The sequence below is a fragment of the Arachis hypogaea genome, chromosome 19 (assembly GCF_003086295.3).
Source record: "Arachis hypogaea cultivar Tifrunner chromosome 19, arahy.Tifrunner.gnm2.J5K5, whole genome shotgun sequence".
NCBI classification, from domain to species: domain Eukaryota; kingdom Viridiplantae; phylum Streptophyta; class Magnoliopsida; order Fabales; family Fabaceae; genus Arachis; species Arachis hypogaea.
Window position 1 is genome coordinate 10,720,748 of NC_092054.1, and position 17,489 is coordinate 10,738,236.

The window sequence follows — 17,489 nt, forward strand, 5'->3', positions numbered from 1 at the left end:
TAAATACATATATAAAGAGACACATCCAGAAAATATATCTATAAAGACACTTCTATTAAACACAGCTATAAAAAAGACATTTTTATTAGACATATCCACGAACACACTTCTATGAAACACAATTATAAATAAGAGTTGGAAGAAGTTGGCAGATATGCTGTTGGTAACGTAGCGAAACCGTTTATCATTATCAAAGTATTCATGCTATCAAAGATGTCTTTTACTAATTTAATTCTTTATAAGCAAATTTCATAGAAGTTAAACCAAAAACCTATATTTTAGTATAGGAATAAATATCGAAGTTGGTTCCAAAATTACAAATGCAAGTCACTTCTTTTTTTCGGACATTAATGCAATCCAAGTATGTTGGTTTTGAATGTGTTATTTTTTTAATATGGGACTATGTAATCGGACAGTCTGATTATTTTATAAGATTTTTTTAAGAGAAGTCTTAATATTATATTGGAGGATCTGTTTTATTTGTTGTAATTTTTTAATTTTGAAGTTTATAGATTAGATGGTTCGATTTTTGTTTTTAAAAAAATTGAAGAGTCCGATGATTCTTCTCCCAAAAATTGAAAGATCCAATTTTTACATTTTAAATCAAATAATGTCACATTTAAGATTAATATCCTTACACTACATAATTATAAAAAGGGAAATACTAGTTGTACAATACTAATCAGCCTTTAATCATATTTAAATAATATTTAATTATTTTTTTAGTGTAACATGTTCCTATTTTGTAGATACATATCTATAATTAGATTTTAATTTATTTAAATTTTAAAACCCACCCACTTCATTGGTGGTTACGGTGACTTTGCTTTACTTTCGTAACTTCACATAATAGATACAGTTTTTTAAATTCCTTATTCTACGGGACATTCACACGCATTAGTGAATCCCAAACACGCTGCCAGCTGAATCCTCCATCTCGTCTTCATTGGTGAAGACCATCACCACTTTCCAGCTGAAGCACTCTCTCATTTTGCATTGGTGAAAGGTATCATTATTTTTCACACATGTGTTTATGTAATTTGTTAAGAAATATCATGGTCAACATTTTTAATTATATTTTAATTTAAATATAAAAACACTCTACTGATTTAATTGGAACAAGGTTGATCTTATTTAATTTTATTAATAAAGTTGTTGCAAATAAAGTACTTTCTACGTAAGTAGTTTGAGCAAAGAAGCAAAAAAAATCTGAAATTTAAGAGAGAAGATGTAGTTGATATGGTTATAAAAATTCTGTTGTTATTTATCAATTATAACACATAATAGTATGATATTTTATTCAAAATATTTTTAAAACACATCCAAAATCAGGCTAACTTTAAATATTTAAATTTAAACGTTAATAATACAACTAATCTTTTGATTTTTTATTCGATCAAATGAATATAATATTTATTATTTAAATTATCAGTTAAATTTTTTTCGATACTTATTAGTATTCAAAATTATTATAATCAACAATTAATTTAAAATTGTGTTGTTATTTTTTGATTATAACATATCTGATAGTATGATATTTTATACAAAATATTTTTAAAACACATCTAAAATCAGTCAACTTTAATAATACAATATAAATGTTAATAATACAATTATGAATGGTCGAATATAATTATATACATAAACTAAAATATTTTCAATTGTAGTTTCTTTTTCAAATGTAACACATCTAAAATATTAAGTTATACAAAAAATATTTTTAAAACACATCCAAAATCATAAATCTAAAATTTAAATTTAAACATTAAAAAATAATTGTAACACATCTAAAATTATGAAGTTATACAGAAAATATAAAATCATAAATCTAAATTCTAAATTTAAACATTAAAAAATAATTGTAACACATATAAAATTATGAAGTTATACAGAAAATATTTTTGAAACACATCCAAAATTATAAATCTAAAATCTAAATTTAAACATTAAAAAATAATTGTAACACATCTAAAATTATGAAGTTATACAGAAAATATTTTTAAAACACATCTAAAATCATAAATCTAAAATTTAAATTTAAACATTAAAAAGACAGCGTTGTAAATGAGCGCCGAAAAGGAGGAAGGCAGCGTTGAGGATGAGCGCGGAAGAGGAAGGTGGCACCGATGAACGACAGCGGAGGATGCCTTCTCGATGTGCATCTCTGAGTTTTCCATGTGCGCCTGGATTTTCGACATGACACAAACGTGATTTCTCTGCTTCTTTGAGTGTTTTGTACGAGTTTAATTAATAATTTGATAGTTTAAGGTTTATTTTATAATTTTAAAATCAAAATTTTGAATTTTGAATAATTTGATTTTTAGATATGTATTTAAATTATAATATATTAATAATTAAATATATTAAATCTAAAACAGAAATTTAAAATTTAAATTTTAAATTTCAATTTTTTTATATTGTATTTTGAATGTGTATTTAATTTTAAAAAGACAGTAAATCTATTCATAATTTTTAGTTGTATTTATTTTAATTTTTTTTAATTATTGTAATAAAAGACTGAATATTATACTATTTTTAAAGGATACCTAGTTGAACCGTTATAAAAAGTATCATTCTCATCCCAATATAAAAAATAATTTGCGACTGAGTCCCAGAAATAGAAAAAGTTGGTAAATTTTGTCAACCCAACATTTTTAAATCTTGGAGGCCAATCCACCACCCTTGTAGTTCCAACCCAATTTGACTTTTAGTCGTTCAGATGGAAATATGGAAGAATAATTTGACTAATAATCTAGACTGGTCCATAATAATTTTTATTTTAGATAAATTAATTCTTAGAAAAAAAAAACAAATTTTATGTTTAATATTTTAAAATATTAGACCAATTAGGCAATTAATCTTAAATAAATTCATACTTTATTTTTGTAATTTTAAATAATTTTATTTTTTAATTGTTCATATCCTGACTCAACACTAAAATCCAGGTCCAAATGAGAGGCTCAATCCAAAGATTGACCATCACTCAACATCGACTTTCTCTCAAGAAGTCGGTTTCAACCACGACTTGCATTAAGGAAGTCGGAAGTGAAGATTAGCTGGCAGATAGCACTTATTCAAATAAGTAACTGCTCCCAAAATTTCTCACTCACTTCTAGGAGCCATATCTCAACTTCTCTAAGATAAAGGGACGATTATCCTCCTTAAAAGGTGGAACTACTCCAACGGTGGTTATTGGTTCACCACTATAAATACACTGACATCCCTCAGGTATCTCTAAGTTCTAATATTATCTAAAATTGCTTAGACCCTGCTGACTTAGGCATCAGAGTGTCTTTGCAGGTACCACTCCCATTCTCTCACATACACAAGTCGGACGGAGGCTCTCAGACGTAAACCTAATCAAAGGGCTCCCTCCTTCAGACGATTGGGCCAACCCAACGAGTCCAGCCCACTAATCTCTGATTACCCATCGTAATACCAACCGAATGTTTTTTGAACATTAAAGATTATTTTATCATCTTTCTAGAAACTTTTATTATTTTAATTTATAAAAACTAATATATCTAATATTTGAAACAAACATTCAGAAAATGATTCTCTCCAGTTTTTTTAACAATTGATAGAATACAGTATAATCTCTCATCTTTGATTTTATGAGTGAAACCAAAAATAAATAAAAAAAACAATAAATAATTAAATTGAACACTGAATACCATCTAATTTTTTTCTCCTTAAAAAGGATTCAATCCCAATTTATTATGCACCAATTTTAGGTGTGAGTATAATACTATAGTCATTGATGATTACTTTTATGAACATGTCTTCTGATAGAAATAACATTAGTTATACTTTAGTCAAATATATCAATAATTATATTATGGGTATAAATAAAGAATTAGTCACTAAATCAATTATTTGTATAAAATATATATTAAAATAAATTAAATATTATATATACATAAATATATAATATTTTTTTATTACTTATAATATCTTCTAATTTCATAAATTAAAGATTAATCTATTATAAATTTAAATTTTATTTAAAAATATAATATTAAGTAATAAATTGTTGCATACAAAATTTGATCTCCATATTTGTTTAAGCAAAAGAAAAGAATAAACAAACAACTTGATTAACCAAATTGTTTTAAATATATAATATTTGGTTTATTGACTAACTTTTAACGTGTAAATAACATTTTTAAGATGAAAAAAAAAACATTTTTAATATATCAAATTATTTAAAGATTTACAATATCATCCGGTAAAAGTATTTGAATTTAAATTTTTTAAATTTTGAATTTTATTTTGAAAAGTAAAATATATTCTATTACTATTTATTTTATAAATGAAACAAAAAAATATAAAAAAATATTTAATAATAAAAAATCTCACTCTAGAATAAAAATATAAAATTTAGTAAATCCAAATCCAAAATATCCACCGTAATAATTTTTTCTTTTTAAACAAAGTTCGAGAGTTGCACCCGGCACCCGCAGCCAATACCGACCCATTCAGATAATCGGTTAATTGTTGGTTACTCGAAATAAATAAATGATAAATAATCAAAATCGAATTGTTGATACGCGTGTGCATTCCAAGGAATCTGAGAAAGAAATGGCGACGGAAGAAGAAGAAGTGGTGGCTGAAGTTGAAGCTGTGGAGGCCGTATATGGAACCGATTGCGTCCTTCTGGAATCCTTCCCTCCCCATTTTCTCATCTCCGTCAAGCCAAGAACCGCTGATGTTTCCTTCGAACAGGTCAATTTTTCCTCCTCTTTCTGCATCGTCATTTTTTCTGTAAATTATTTTCTTTTCGTTTTATGTATGCTTACTTCTTTTGGCTTCGATTCATGTATGATGATCAGTTGTATTGTTTTAGTTCAGCAACCGTATAACTGAGCTATGTTTGATTGCGGTTTTTTTTTTTAATAAAAGAAATTAAATTTATGTTCGAGTAGGTACCATAAGCATGCTTTTGAAATCATAGGAATCAATTTCCAAAAGATGAGTTTGGTTCAGTAATGGTATTAGTGTATATACTATAATCTCAATATGAATTCGATGAGCTGGAAGTTTGGCAGTGGTACACAAAAAGATGTGATTAGTTGATAGGATTAGTAACTATTATTATTATTATTATTATTTGGTTATTTATTTCGATGATTATGTTAATTTCTTGATTTGCCATCAAACTTGATTGGGATTATGATTGTTATGCAAAAGGCTTAAGTACCCTGGGATCATTCAATCTTCATGGTGTGTTGCTGATATAGTGATGTTATTAGAATCGAGTGCAACTAATTTAAGGGGAAGGTTGCCAAAGACTTGTAAAGATTATTGAGGCCTTATTTGTTATTTTTCTGTGATGTGGGATTCTAATGGTTATGATGATTAGATATTACAGTTATTAATGCATTTTTGTTTCCCTTGGTCTGTTAGTTTTGATTTTTAGACTTATGAATTATGATACTGCCCGTGGAGCAAATGTATCATTCTGATTTTCAAAAATAATTTTTGTATTATTTCTCTTTACAGTTTGTAGAAGCCACTGTAGACGTAAAAGCAGGCCCGCAGGTATGCTTTGTTGCAAATTTGCATATACAAATAGAGTTTGCTAGCTGCTTTTGAATATGGTATCTTAGGATATTATTTTAGAATCTTAAGCATGGTCTTGTGGTTGGCTTCCACTTGATGTAAAAGTTCATTGTCATTTGAAAAGGGGTACCCTTATAACAAGGTTGCAGTTTTAGGAAGCTTCACTTCATTGATGTCTTAATGAATTTCTTGTTTTAATAAAAAAAGGGGAATTTGAATAAAGTTATCTGGGTGCTGTAAAATAAAGTTGATCAGGATATTTGATGCACTTTCCTAGTCCTCTTTTTGCTGAGAGACTGCATGAATAATTTAGTGAAATTTAATTTTGTTGGATATAACTAGTTATCTTCCAGCTTCATCTCATTCTTAAATTAGTTTGGAAATCATGTGCAATCTTGATTCCTCTTTTTAAATCAGTATAGATAAGCTTATATTCTTTTGCATCTTTGTTGTGATAGTATCCGGAAGAACCGCCTTCTGTCAATCTTGTGGATTCCAAGGGTCTGGATGAACAGAGACAAAAGTATCTGTTGAATTACATACGAAGTAAAGCTAACGAGCTCTCCCCTTCTTTAATGCTTGTAGCTCTTTGCGAGGTAACGGTTTCATTGTTGATATATCTGCTGCACTTTCTGAACTAGTAACTTCAATAATTATGGATTTTATTCCCTCTTTTTCCCACGTCCATTTTTGTCATGCTTCACGTCCCTATGACGAATAAGATTTGATTTCCTTGTTATACTACCAATGATCAGTCAATGATCTGTTGCTTCACACCTTGCTCCTTTGGCGATGTACTTTAGTTATAGGACTTCTATCAATCTATAACTTGAGGATATAGATCACCATTAAGTCATAAAGATGTTTGTATCACACATCTTGTTAAAATCTGTTCAAATGATATTTAATCTGTTGGAAAATGTAAACCTACTCATTGATTCCCTCTTTTATTTTGACTGTGACTTATTCATTTTTTTCAGTATAGGTTTTTTTTTTTTTTTTTTTTTTTTTTTTTTTAGGGCACAATAGTGCCGTTTGATCTATGTAGTTGACCATCTAATAGGAAAACGCTTTGTTGTTGTTGTTTAATTTGTGATTTTGCTTTGGGTAACATGAAAGTTGTGTAACCTTTAAATAGATAGCACATCAAAATAGATTTGTAATCTCATAACTTATAATTTACCATGTAAAATATATTTGTAGGAAGCAGCAGAGAAGCTGTCAACTATGAACCATCCTGATGGGGATTGTCCGTTGTGCTTGTTCCCTTTGGTCCCTGAAGATCAACAGAGTACAAAATTGCCTTTTATGAAGCTAATGTCTTGCTTTCACTGTTTCCACAGGTGCGCACTTATTAATTGTATCATTTTGAGTTCTGATCTTTTGGTTCTTATTTTCATTATTCATTGTATTAGAGTTTTAGAATTTGTATGTAGTTAACTTTATTTTGGTTGCCATTTTAACATCTAATTTATCTTTAATTTTTATTGATAATTGACAGTGAATGCATCATTCAATGGTGGAACTGGCTTCAAACTTCTAAAGAAGCAGACTCTGCTTATTCAGCAAGTGCAACTACGCACCCTAACCGAGGTATGGACAATCAGATATTTACTTTTGACATTATATGGTTTGCAATATGAAATTAGATCTAGATATAGTCCACAATATGAAATTAAATCTACAAGCTTTGTGGTGTAAAAATTCAAAATTTAACACTACTAACCTTCCTTTCCTTCCCTTTTCCTCCAAGACCCCACCTCAGAAACAACTCCTTAGGAGTTCTTTTCTTGATAGAGTTTTTTCAAATGTTTACAATTTGAGATTGTAGTTTACTATTTGTAGTTAACTAACATTGTGGCATCTATACTAATCTCCTTGCATTGAGAACTTTTGCTTCTTTGGTCATTCCGGTAATACAATCTTAGTGAATACCATGACAAATGAGGAGTGCAATTTTCTAAGGAATTTCTGTTTGTGTTATTAGATAAAAATGGAAAATTGGAAGAGGGAGTTGGAAACTGCCCAGTCTGTCGTAAGCCTTTTGATGGAAAGGATTTGGATCATGTGCTTGACCTAGTTGACTCGCATTCTTCCCAATTGGTAAGTTGTTTATTCTTATATAAACATGAGCGTATTAGTTTCGAAGTATTATTGTTTACGGTCACCAGAATTACATAACTTGAAATCACTAATTGCTAATGTGTGTGATTCATAAGGATGGCTGATTGCAACATTATAATTCACATTATACCCTTATTTGCATGAGTGAGGGTGTTTGGATCTAACTCATCTAAGTGCTTGCCTTGAGAATGGCCAAACAAGAACATGACCCTAGGTTTTACATAGCCAGAACTTGCAAGGCTCTTATATACCAACTTGAAATCACTGATTTCCCATGAGAGAAATCTTCACTGTCCATGAACACATTACCACAATATAGATAATCATTTACATAAACAAACCCCTTAGTTTTAGGGATCCATCGACGAATTGCAGCTACAATATATCTTATTTCATACTAGTTGCAAAGTATCAAATATCAATGAGAACTTGGTGCGTTGGCTTAGCAACCAAAGTTGCAATATGGTAGGGCTTGTCTGATTTAGGAGAGCCTATTATTATTAATGATTCAGAAGAGAAAGATGATTCAGAAGCTTTGTATTAGCCTACAACAGGCTCAAATTTTTTATTATTATAGAAAATGGTTCATATTAAGAGAATGTACATAAGAGGATAAGACATCCTCACATGGATCCAAAATATATGGTCAAAACTTAATGGGCTGGACTTGCAATAAAGAATGCTGAGTCCAGTTTACAGAAGAAAGAAAGAAAGAAAGAAAGAAAAAGAAAGAAAGAGAAAGAAAGAAAGAAAGGTTGAAAACGAATTATTAAAAATCCTAGATGCATGCAAAGATTGGTCCTCAAAAATTTTGTTCTTCTAGTATAGCAGTAAAGTTTCGTCCACCATTTATTAATTATAGATTATAGATAGTTCTTAAAATTAAGTGTGTATTTCAGTTGCAAACTTAGGATTAAGGACAGTTTGATTTCTTGTGAATTGGTTTTACCATAAACTCAAATTGATAAATTTAACTCCTTTTGTGTTGCTCTTGAAGTTACTCATTTCTGTTTTCTATTGGAATTCAGAGATTGGAAAATGATGAAGCCAATGATGAGGAAAACCTCCTTCAATCTGAGGATGAGATCATTAGGAGGAAGAAATTTGAAACCATCTTAAATTTACAGAAGGAGAACAATGGCTTGATTGAATCCAAGAGAGATATAGTAATAGTGCCCGGTATGTATCTTCCGCAATCACTAGCAGCGTCGAGCTCCACGCTAACGAAAGAATCTGATGAGCAACAAGAAAAGGATTCACCTGCAGTCGCGCCAGGAAAACATGAACCTAGCTCAAACAGGCCTAGCTCAAGTGGACATAGGAATTTTGGTGCAAGGAAGCAGAGAGCAGGTAACCCCCATTCTAATTCAACTGTAAGAAATCCAAGAAAACCAGCCCAACAGTGGGTTAGGAGAGATAATCCTAACCGAAAGCAATAACAGTCATGTTCTTACTGCTATCTTTATACGTCATTTTATCCTAGAAAATAAAGTTATTTAAGGCAGCAATGATTTGAAGTAACAAAGCAAGGTACCAAAAAAGATAGAAAAAGACAGGAATAGTTTTTTTTTTCTTTTTTTTTTTTCTTGAGTTGGTGGTATATGTGCATATGGTGCTTAATTTATCTGCGCCATCCTATGTTGTTGTGGTTTATTTTATTTTTTTATTTGTTCTTATCATAGTTTTTTTGGTATTTAGAGAGGTCAATACTTGTAATCTACTTTCGGTTCGCTATGGAACTGTAACATCAAGCATACATTTTCTCTTGATGGTATTTTCTTAATAATGAAAATTTAGTAGTGAAATGAATTGTTATTCTCTGGTCGCTAATTGCCACACGAGTCCCTCAGTCTTCATAAGTTTAAGGCATATCCTGTTGATCTAATTGATATATAAATCTCTTATTCCAGTTTTTGCAGTGAATTTCCATGAAATTGCAGCACTATTGCAATTTTCTATCTAGTGAAATGACTGAGATTTATTTTAGCCCCCTATTTTCTTCCAAATATCTAATTTTGGTTCTCTTCAAAATTGAGGTGGAATGAGGACAAATATCAAGTTCAAAACAGTATAATGGCCCATATGATTTTAGAAAATATTTTCTGCTTTTATTCTGTGTTTTTAATATTAGTTATAAAGTCATAATTTTAATGTTCTACACTTTCACAATGTTCTGTTTTCAAAATGATGAAAAAACGATAAATAAATCTGAGTAAAAATATTTGTAATGGGAAACACTTATTAATTATCATGCACGGACACTAACATGGATACGGGACACGCCGACATGTGAATTTTAAATTTTTATAAGACACGGGAATACGTATACATATAAAATATAAAGTATTTTTTAAATAAATCGTAATAATATTTTGATATTTTATTGATATTAAAATATAAATTAATTTTTTTAATTATTTTTAATATCTTATTTTAATTATATCAAGTATTTAAAATATTTTTTGTTTTAATAAATAACAATATATACTATATCTAAATGTATTTCAAGAATATATGTTAAGAATAAGACTGGACACGCTGATACGTGATGGTATTTAAGTGTGTCCAAGCGTGCCTGGAGAAAATTTTTTTACTTTTTATTAAGACACGGTTAGATATAGAGACAGTAGACACGCGTGTCGGACGAGTGTCGGTGAGTGGGCTCAGGATTCGGTGGTTCCAGAACTTTTGGACCATTTAGTGATCCCATTAGAAAACATGTTTTTAGAGCTTTTTTAACAATTGCTACATAGTCCTTGAACTAATTTTAATTACAAATTAACCCTATATATTTTATTTAATTATAGAAACTGTTTTTTATTTTATAAATTATTATTTTATCAATTATCTATTATATTTATTAACAATCAAATACAAAAACAACAACCAATTATATCCTCCATTGATCCTAATAAAGCTTTTGGCCATTCCAATCCATTAAAATATTAAATTTGATCTCGTAACGTTCGTCCATGGCTTCCAAATCGTGTTTCCTTGAAATTCAATCTGGTTTATCAAAACAATCGATTGAATGATAACTCAATCGATTGGATTACAGTGTATCACAAAACAATCGATTGAAAGTTGTAAGGTATAATTCGCTTAAACCAATCGATTGTTTATACTTTCCAATCGAATGAATGCCCCAAAACAATCGATTGTTTTTGTTATTCAATCGATTGAATTCACGAAAACAACATGGATTTGCCAAATACAATCGATTGGAAAGTGATGACATTGAAGTTTTAGCCAAATTCAATCGATTGGTAATGTAATCCAATCGATTGAAAGGTGATGAAGTGGAATTTTTTGCCAACTTCAATCGATTGGTAATGCTACCCAATCGATTGAAATGTGTCCTGCGCATATTTCAATCTTGTTATCTCTTTATAAATTATCTTATTATTCATCTATCTTATCTTTAAAATTCTATCTTCAATTTTTGCTGTTTTATTTTGATGTAAATAAACTAATCTTATCTTTTCCTCAATATTAACATTATAAATTGGTGAATAATCCATCACTAATTATTCAATCCCACCATTGAAATCGTGTATCATTTTCTTTGATTATAAAAAAATTAATTATTTTTTTTTGGAACATCCATCTACTCAATATTCAATTTTTATTTTTATTTTTTTATCCGTCTATTTAATATCCACTATTTCTTCATCGTTAATCACCGTTGCAGCAATCAGCAAAGGTCCAATCAAGTTTTTTATTGTAGTGTTCAAAAAATAAACCATTATTTTGATTACAAAATCGAGGTCAGTGAATAGAATCTCTAATTTTGCAATTATTCGTTTCGATACTTTATTCGTGAAATTGATTGTGTAAGAAAAAAATATTTTTTTATCTTTTATTAATTCATAGAAATTGAGAAATACTAAAAAGTAAATATTGCCCATCCCACTGCAACTTATATTACCTCTAGCATCCATGTGTGGATTCTCATATTGTAAACTCTGCAAACCAACTAATCTATTGTATTCACTCCATTCCTCATCTGCCGCAATACCTCCAGTAAATTTTGCCCCATGATAACCTAGACTCCATTGTTCAGCTAGTTCTTGCAAAGTAACTCTATAATATTGTTTTCCTAAATCAAACTCAATCAGCGGCATTACCTCCTCACCCTCTTCACCCTCTTCATCAGGTTCAGGAACAACATAATTTAAAGTACTATAAACAGCCCTAACCAAGTGCGGGTAATAATCATCCCTAGTTTGTACAAAATCAATTAAGTGTTGTGTTTGCAATGCATTCCACACCAAATTATAATGTCTATCCTGAATGAACTCGGCTGTTATGTACCTGGGAGGAACAATTGCCCTGGACTCGAACTTCTCCGCATAGTTGTTCAGTGCCCTGCGAGACGGCAGCCACCTTGCCATGTAATGGGATGAAGCAATTAGTCTGGCGTGGGCAGAGCTTTCTCCCTCAACCCTGACTCTTTTGGCGTTCTTAGTTCTGGCCATTATGGGGATACTGGTTTTGTGGGTTTTGTAGGGATTTTGATGAGGGTTGAAATTATGTATATAGTTTGGAGTGGATGTGGGTAGAATGGAGAAGAAGAAGACATAAGCTTTTTGGATTTTAGAGAGAGGAGAGAGGTGCAGAAATGGCGTTCGAACGTTTAAAAGGGGGAGTGAGTGTGAATATGCAGGGTTATCTGCTTTAATACATAGCACGTTTCAAATTTCAATCGATTGAATTTGGCAAAAAGTTCAATGTCATCACTTTTCAATCGATTGGATTTCATTACCAATCGATTGAATTTGACAAAAAATTCAAAGTCATCACATTTCAATCGATTGGGTAGCATTACAATCGATTGAAGTTGGCAAAAAATTCAACTTCATCACCTTCCAATCGATTGGATTACATTACCAATCGATTGAATTTGGCTAAAACTTCAATATCATCACTTTCCAATCGATTGTATTTGGCAAATCCATGTTGTTTTCGTGAATTCAATCGATTGAGTAACAAAAACAATCGATTGTTTTGAGGCATACATTCGATTGGAAAGTATAAATAATCGATTGGTTTAAGCGAAAACCATTCTACCTTACAACTTTCAATCGATTGTTTTGTGATACACTGTAATCCAATCGATTGAGTTATCATTCAATCGATTGTTTTGATAAATCAATCGATTGTTTTGATAAACCAATTGATTGAATTTCAAGGAAACACGATTTGGAAGCCATGGACGAACGTCACGAGATCAAATTTAATATTTTAATAGATTGGAATGGCCAAAAGCTTTATTAGGATCAATGGAGGATATAATTGGTTGTTATTTTTGTATTTGATTGTTAATAAATATAATAGATAATTGATAAAATAATAATTTATAAAATAAAAAACAGTTTCTATAATTAAATAAAAGATATGGGGTTAATTTGTAAATAAAATTAGTTCGAGGACTATGTAGTAATTATTAAAAAAACTCTAAAAACATGTTTTTTAATGGGACCACTAAGTGGTCTAAAGGTTCTGGGACCACCGAATCCTGAGCCCGATAAATGTAGTATCCAAAATGTGTCTGACATGTGAACACGATAATTTAGCAAAGTGTCCGTGATTCATAGCTTATTATTTTTATTATTAATAAGAAGCATTCACTCTTTGTTAACTAAATAAATTTTAACTCTTTATTTTAGTATATGTTACATGAAATACAGAGATTTTAAAGAGTAATTTGCCTAACCATCCCCTTTTTTTTTTAAATTTCAAATGACTTACATATATTTGTTTTTTACAAAAAAGAAAACAAAAAAATCAAGTCCATAACTTACTACTTTATTTGTTATCCTCTAATAGTGAGTCATTTTCAAAGTAACGACGTACTTTCTACTTTATTTGAGACATTAACATTTGTGGAAGCGTATATAGAAATCATAAACTTACCACACCCACTCCTCTGTCTCTCCTTCACAACCATTCATGGCCTCCTGCACAACCCCACCTCCATTGAATATCATTTGCTACTCTCACTCCTTTTTCTCCTCCTCGCCCACCTCCCTTATATCTTTTAAAATTATTTTGATCAATAATATAAATTTTCAAATATAATTTTACTAGTTTAATTAATAATTGTATACTATTCGCATACAACAAAAATAATAAATTTTATAGGTACACATAAGTTATTTGACATTGTTATTGCATGACAGAAGGTCAGTTACATGATTTGACACTATAGTAGGAAAATGCTCTCCTCGTTTGTCAAGAGGGAAAAAAAAAGAAAGAGAAAAAAAAAAGAATAATTTATTTATTTTGGTATTGAGCATATGCCTTGCTTTTATTTTCAACCATAAAAACAGAGATTATAAAGTCGTCAAATACACCAAAAGTGTTATTTCAAGTGAAAAAAAAAGTTTTTATTCGATTAATATTTAATTAATTTTATCCTTTTTGTGCATACGCTCTGCGTCGTTCCTTTGTCATTCTGCCACCGTACTTCTCCTATCGTCCTTAAGTTCTTTATGTTTCGAACTGGATTGACCGGTTCGACTAAAAACTGGTAAACCGGTAGTTTAGGCGTTTCAGTTTGTTAATCCGATCGGACAGAAAATAACTTGGGTGGGTCAAATGCGAACCGATCGCAGTCAAATTGGGTGGGTCAAATGCGAACCGATCGCAGTCAAACGAACAATTGCGCACATCCACCAGTAGACCAGCAGTATGTTAAATCACATTAGAAACACTTGCATGAAGCTTTTTTTAAAAAATGCTCTTGTGTGGACTCAAATCGATCGCAGTCAACCGATGAACCATGTGTCTCCACCAGTAGACCAGCAGTATGCTAGATCACATTAGAAGCATCTGCATGAAGCCTTTTTAAAAAAAAAGCTATGATGTGAACTCGAATCGGTCACAGTCAAACAATGAACCGTGCGGCTCCAGCAGTATGCTAGATCACATTAGAAACACCTACAAAAAGTCTCTTTAAAAAATGCTCGTGTGGACTCGAACTTAAAAATGCTAGATCACATTAATGGCATTTATTTTTGTTTGGGACAAATATTTAGTGGTGGTGGTGAAAGTGGTGTGATAGGGGACCAAATCTTAATTTGGTGATAAAAGATGAGAAATGGAAAAAGAGCGAAGGTAATGGTTGAGAAAGGGAGTCCAGAAGGTAGTGTCGATGATTATGAAAGTGAAGAAGAGGGTGATGATAGATACGTAATAGGCAATAGGGATAATGTAGGGATTTTGATTCCATTAAATAATTAGAGATGAGAATTAGAAAAAAGTTGAAGATAAGTTTGCTATTTTATTATAGGTGTATGTTAAATTGTTAATCGAATTTGGATTTTTTAAATTTTGAATTTTATTTTAGAAGGTAAAGTACGATCTATTACTATTTATTTCATAAGTGAAACTAAAAAAAAATATGAGAAAAAAAATATTTAATGATGAGAAATCTCACTCTAAAATAGAAATTTAAAATTTAGAGGATTCAAATTCATATTAATCAACTCAACTTTTTTAACTAACTGTAAATTTTCAAATACTATTTTACTAATTTTAATTAATAATATTATACTATCCACGTACAACAAAAATAATAGATTTTGTAGGTATGAATATATTATTTTAATATGATAAATTTTATAGTCTTTATTATTTAGTATCTAAATTTTATTTAATTTATTTTTTATAATAAATTTTAAATATCTAAAAATATTTATTAATATTTTTTAATTAAATATTAATTTTTAATTTTTTTCTTAAATTAGACGCTATTTTTAGACACTATAGTAACTTTTTAATATAGTCAATTTTATAGTGTGTTGGTACTTAAATTTTACTTAACTTAATTTTTTTAATAAATTTTAATTTTTTAAAATTATTTATTTTTATATCTTTTAAATTAAATATTAATTTTTAATTTTTTTTAATAAGTAGGTACCACTTTTTAGAATCTATAACATTCACTTTTTATATTTTCTAGCATTGTTATTGCACGACAGAAGGTTGGTTACATGATTTGACACTATAGAAGGAAAATGCTCTCCTCTCTTTGTCAAGACCAAGAGTGGAAAAAGAAGAAAAAGGAAAAAGGAACAATTTATTTATTTTTGGTATTGAGTATATATGCCTTTAATTTTATTGTCAACCATAGAAACAGAGATTATAAAGTAGTCAATACACCAAAAATGTTATTTCAAGTGAAAAAAGTTTGGAAACTAGTGTTTGTTCGATTAATATTTAATTAATTTTATCTTTTTTTTCTTGTTGAAGAATTTAATTCCTAAATTCTAATTAAAAAATAATTATATAAAATATATAAGATATTTAAATTAGAAAAATATTTGTATAAAAATTAAGTTGATCTAACTAAACTCAGAAAATTAATTTAAAAAGTGAGAGTTACTTTATACTTTATCTTTAGATAATGTACATCTTTATAATTTGAAATTTATTTTAGACTTACAGTTAAATTATCATTTGCTAACCGTAGAATGTATCATTGACCATATTTTTTTATATTTATTTTTCTCTTTTAAAATTGTTAAAATTTACACCATAAACTATTAACAAATTATTGATTATAATATTTCAATACGTTTTGCCGGTGTATATTTAACTCCGGTGAATTAGGTTTTATCGTCATACATTTTTCGGAATCTTTTAAATAATCAACATCTTAGTTTATTCTCTTTTATTCTATTCCACTATACAACTTCAAGCTACACCGTAAAATTAAACATACCACTTAAGTAAATCAGTGTCATAACATATATACACTATACAAAATTTAGAAAAGCTGAAAAAATTATTAGAAAACCCTAATTTGAGTGATGAATATAATGATATATATTCAATTTAGAGCATATAAGAATAATTTGCTGGGTAACTAAGTTGGATTGGTCTAATATTAAATTATTAGTCTATTTAAGTAAGTGTTAAAAGTTCGATTTTCATCTTGTGCATATAACAATTTTCAATAATGCTAGGGAACTAAGATGATTCTAGCCAAAAACCAGCCAAATGCCTCTGGGTGAATTCAAAACCTCTACGTGAATGGTGTTTATGCTAGGCATTAGGGTGCTTTTTTTCTTTGTAAATTGGATGGTTCTAAATTTGTTTTCTGATTTATCATGTTTTAGGCATTTAGAAAGGGAAAGAGGGTGAAAAGACGGAAGCTAATTAAATCAGTTTTCGTGATTCACGTTGCAATGATACTGAACGTATTTCCTCCTAATTTGAATGTGGTAAAATATTTAATAATCAATATTTTAAATCATAAATAAATAAAATTAATTACTATATTTATAATTAATTAAATTATTTTGATTGATTTAAAATTGATTCCATATACTTTTCCAACAATTTTTTATCTAATAACAAACTCTTAAATGAAGTTTTGATTTGTTACAAATTAATCTTTGCCTTACCAAATTAAAGGATACCGTGCAGGGGTGGAGCCTAGTACATTTGGCCAATTTAATATTATTTTTTTTTTTACTACAGAGTCCTTTAATTTTTACATTGTTCCTCTAATTTTTTTTTTCTCTTTTTAAAATTATACTTTTTATGTTGGCCCCTCCAAAAAATTATTCTAGTTCCGTCCTTAATATCGGTGAAAAACAAAAAAAGAATAATTTTCTGTATATTAAAATCACTCCTTGATACCTATCTTTATCTCTTATTAGCTATAGCTCTTTGAAATCTCTTTGCTCTGAATATATTTTCTGGCAAAAACATTGCTGAAAAAAGAGTGAATTGTAGAGCTGAACGATAGGTTTACATGAGTTTAATTTGATTCTGATGAAAGAAAAAGCAAA

General features: G+C 29.3%; 1 protein-coding gene across 1 annotated transcript; it reads left to right on the forward strand.

Annotated features, from left to right (window-relative positions):
* The first annotated feature begins 2,945 nt into the window (after positions 1-2,945).
* LOC112776970 (uncharacterized) lies at positions 2,946-9,491 on the forward strand. Its single transcript, XM_025821246.3, has 7 exons — positions 2,946-4,725; positions 5,503-5,541; positions 6,021-6,158; positions 6,766-6,905; positions 7,064-7,155; positions 7,550-7,665; positions 8,715-9,491. Exons 1-7 carry the CDS (start codon positions 4,519-4,521, stop codon positions 9,123-9,125), a joined length of 1,143 nt encoding a protein of 380 aa, XP_025677031.1. The 5' UTR covers positions 2,946-4,518; the 3' UTR covers positions 9,126-9,491.
* The last annotated feature ends 7,998 nt before the right edge of the window (positions 9,492-17,489 follow it).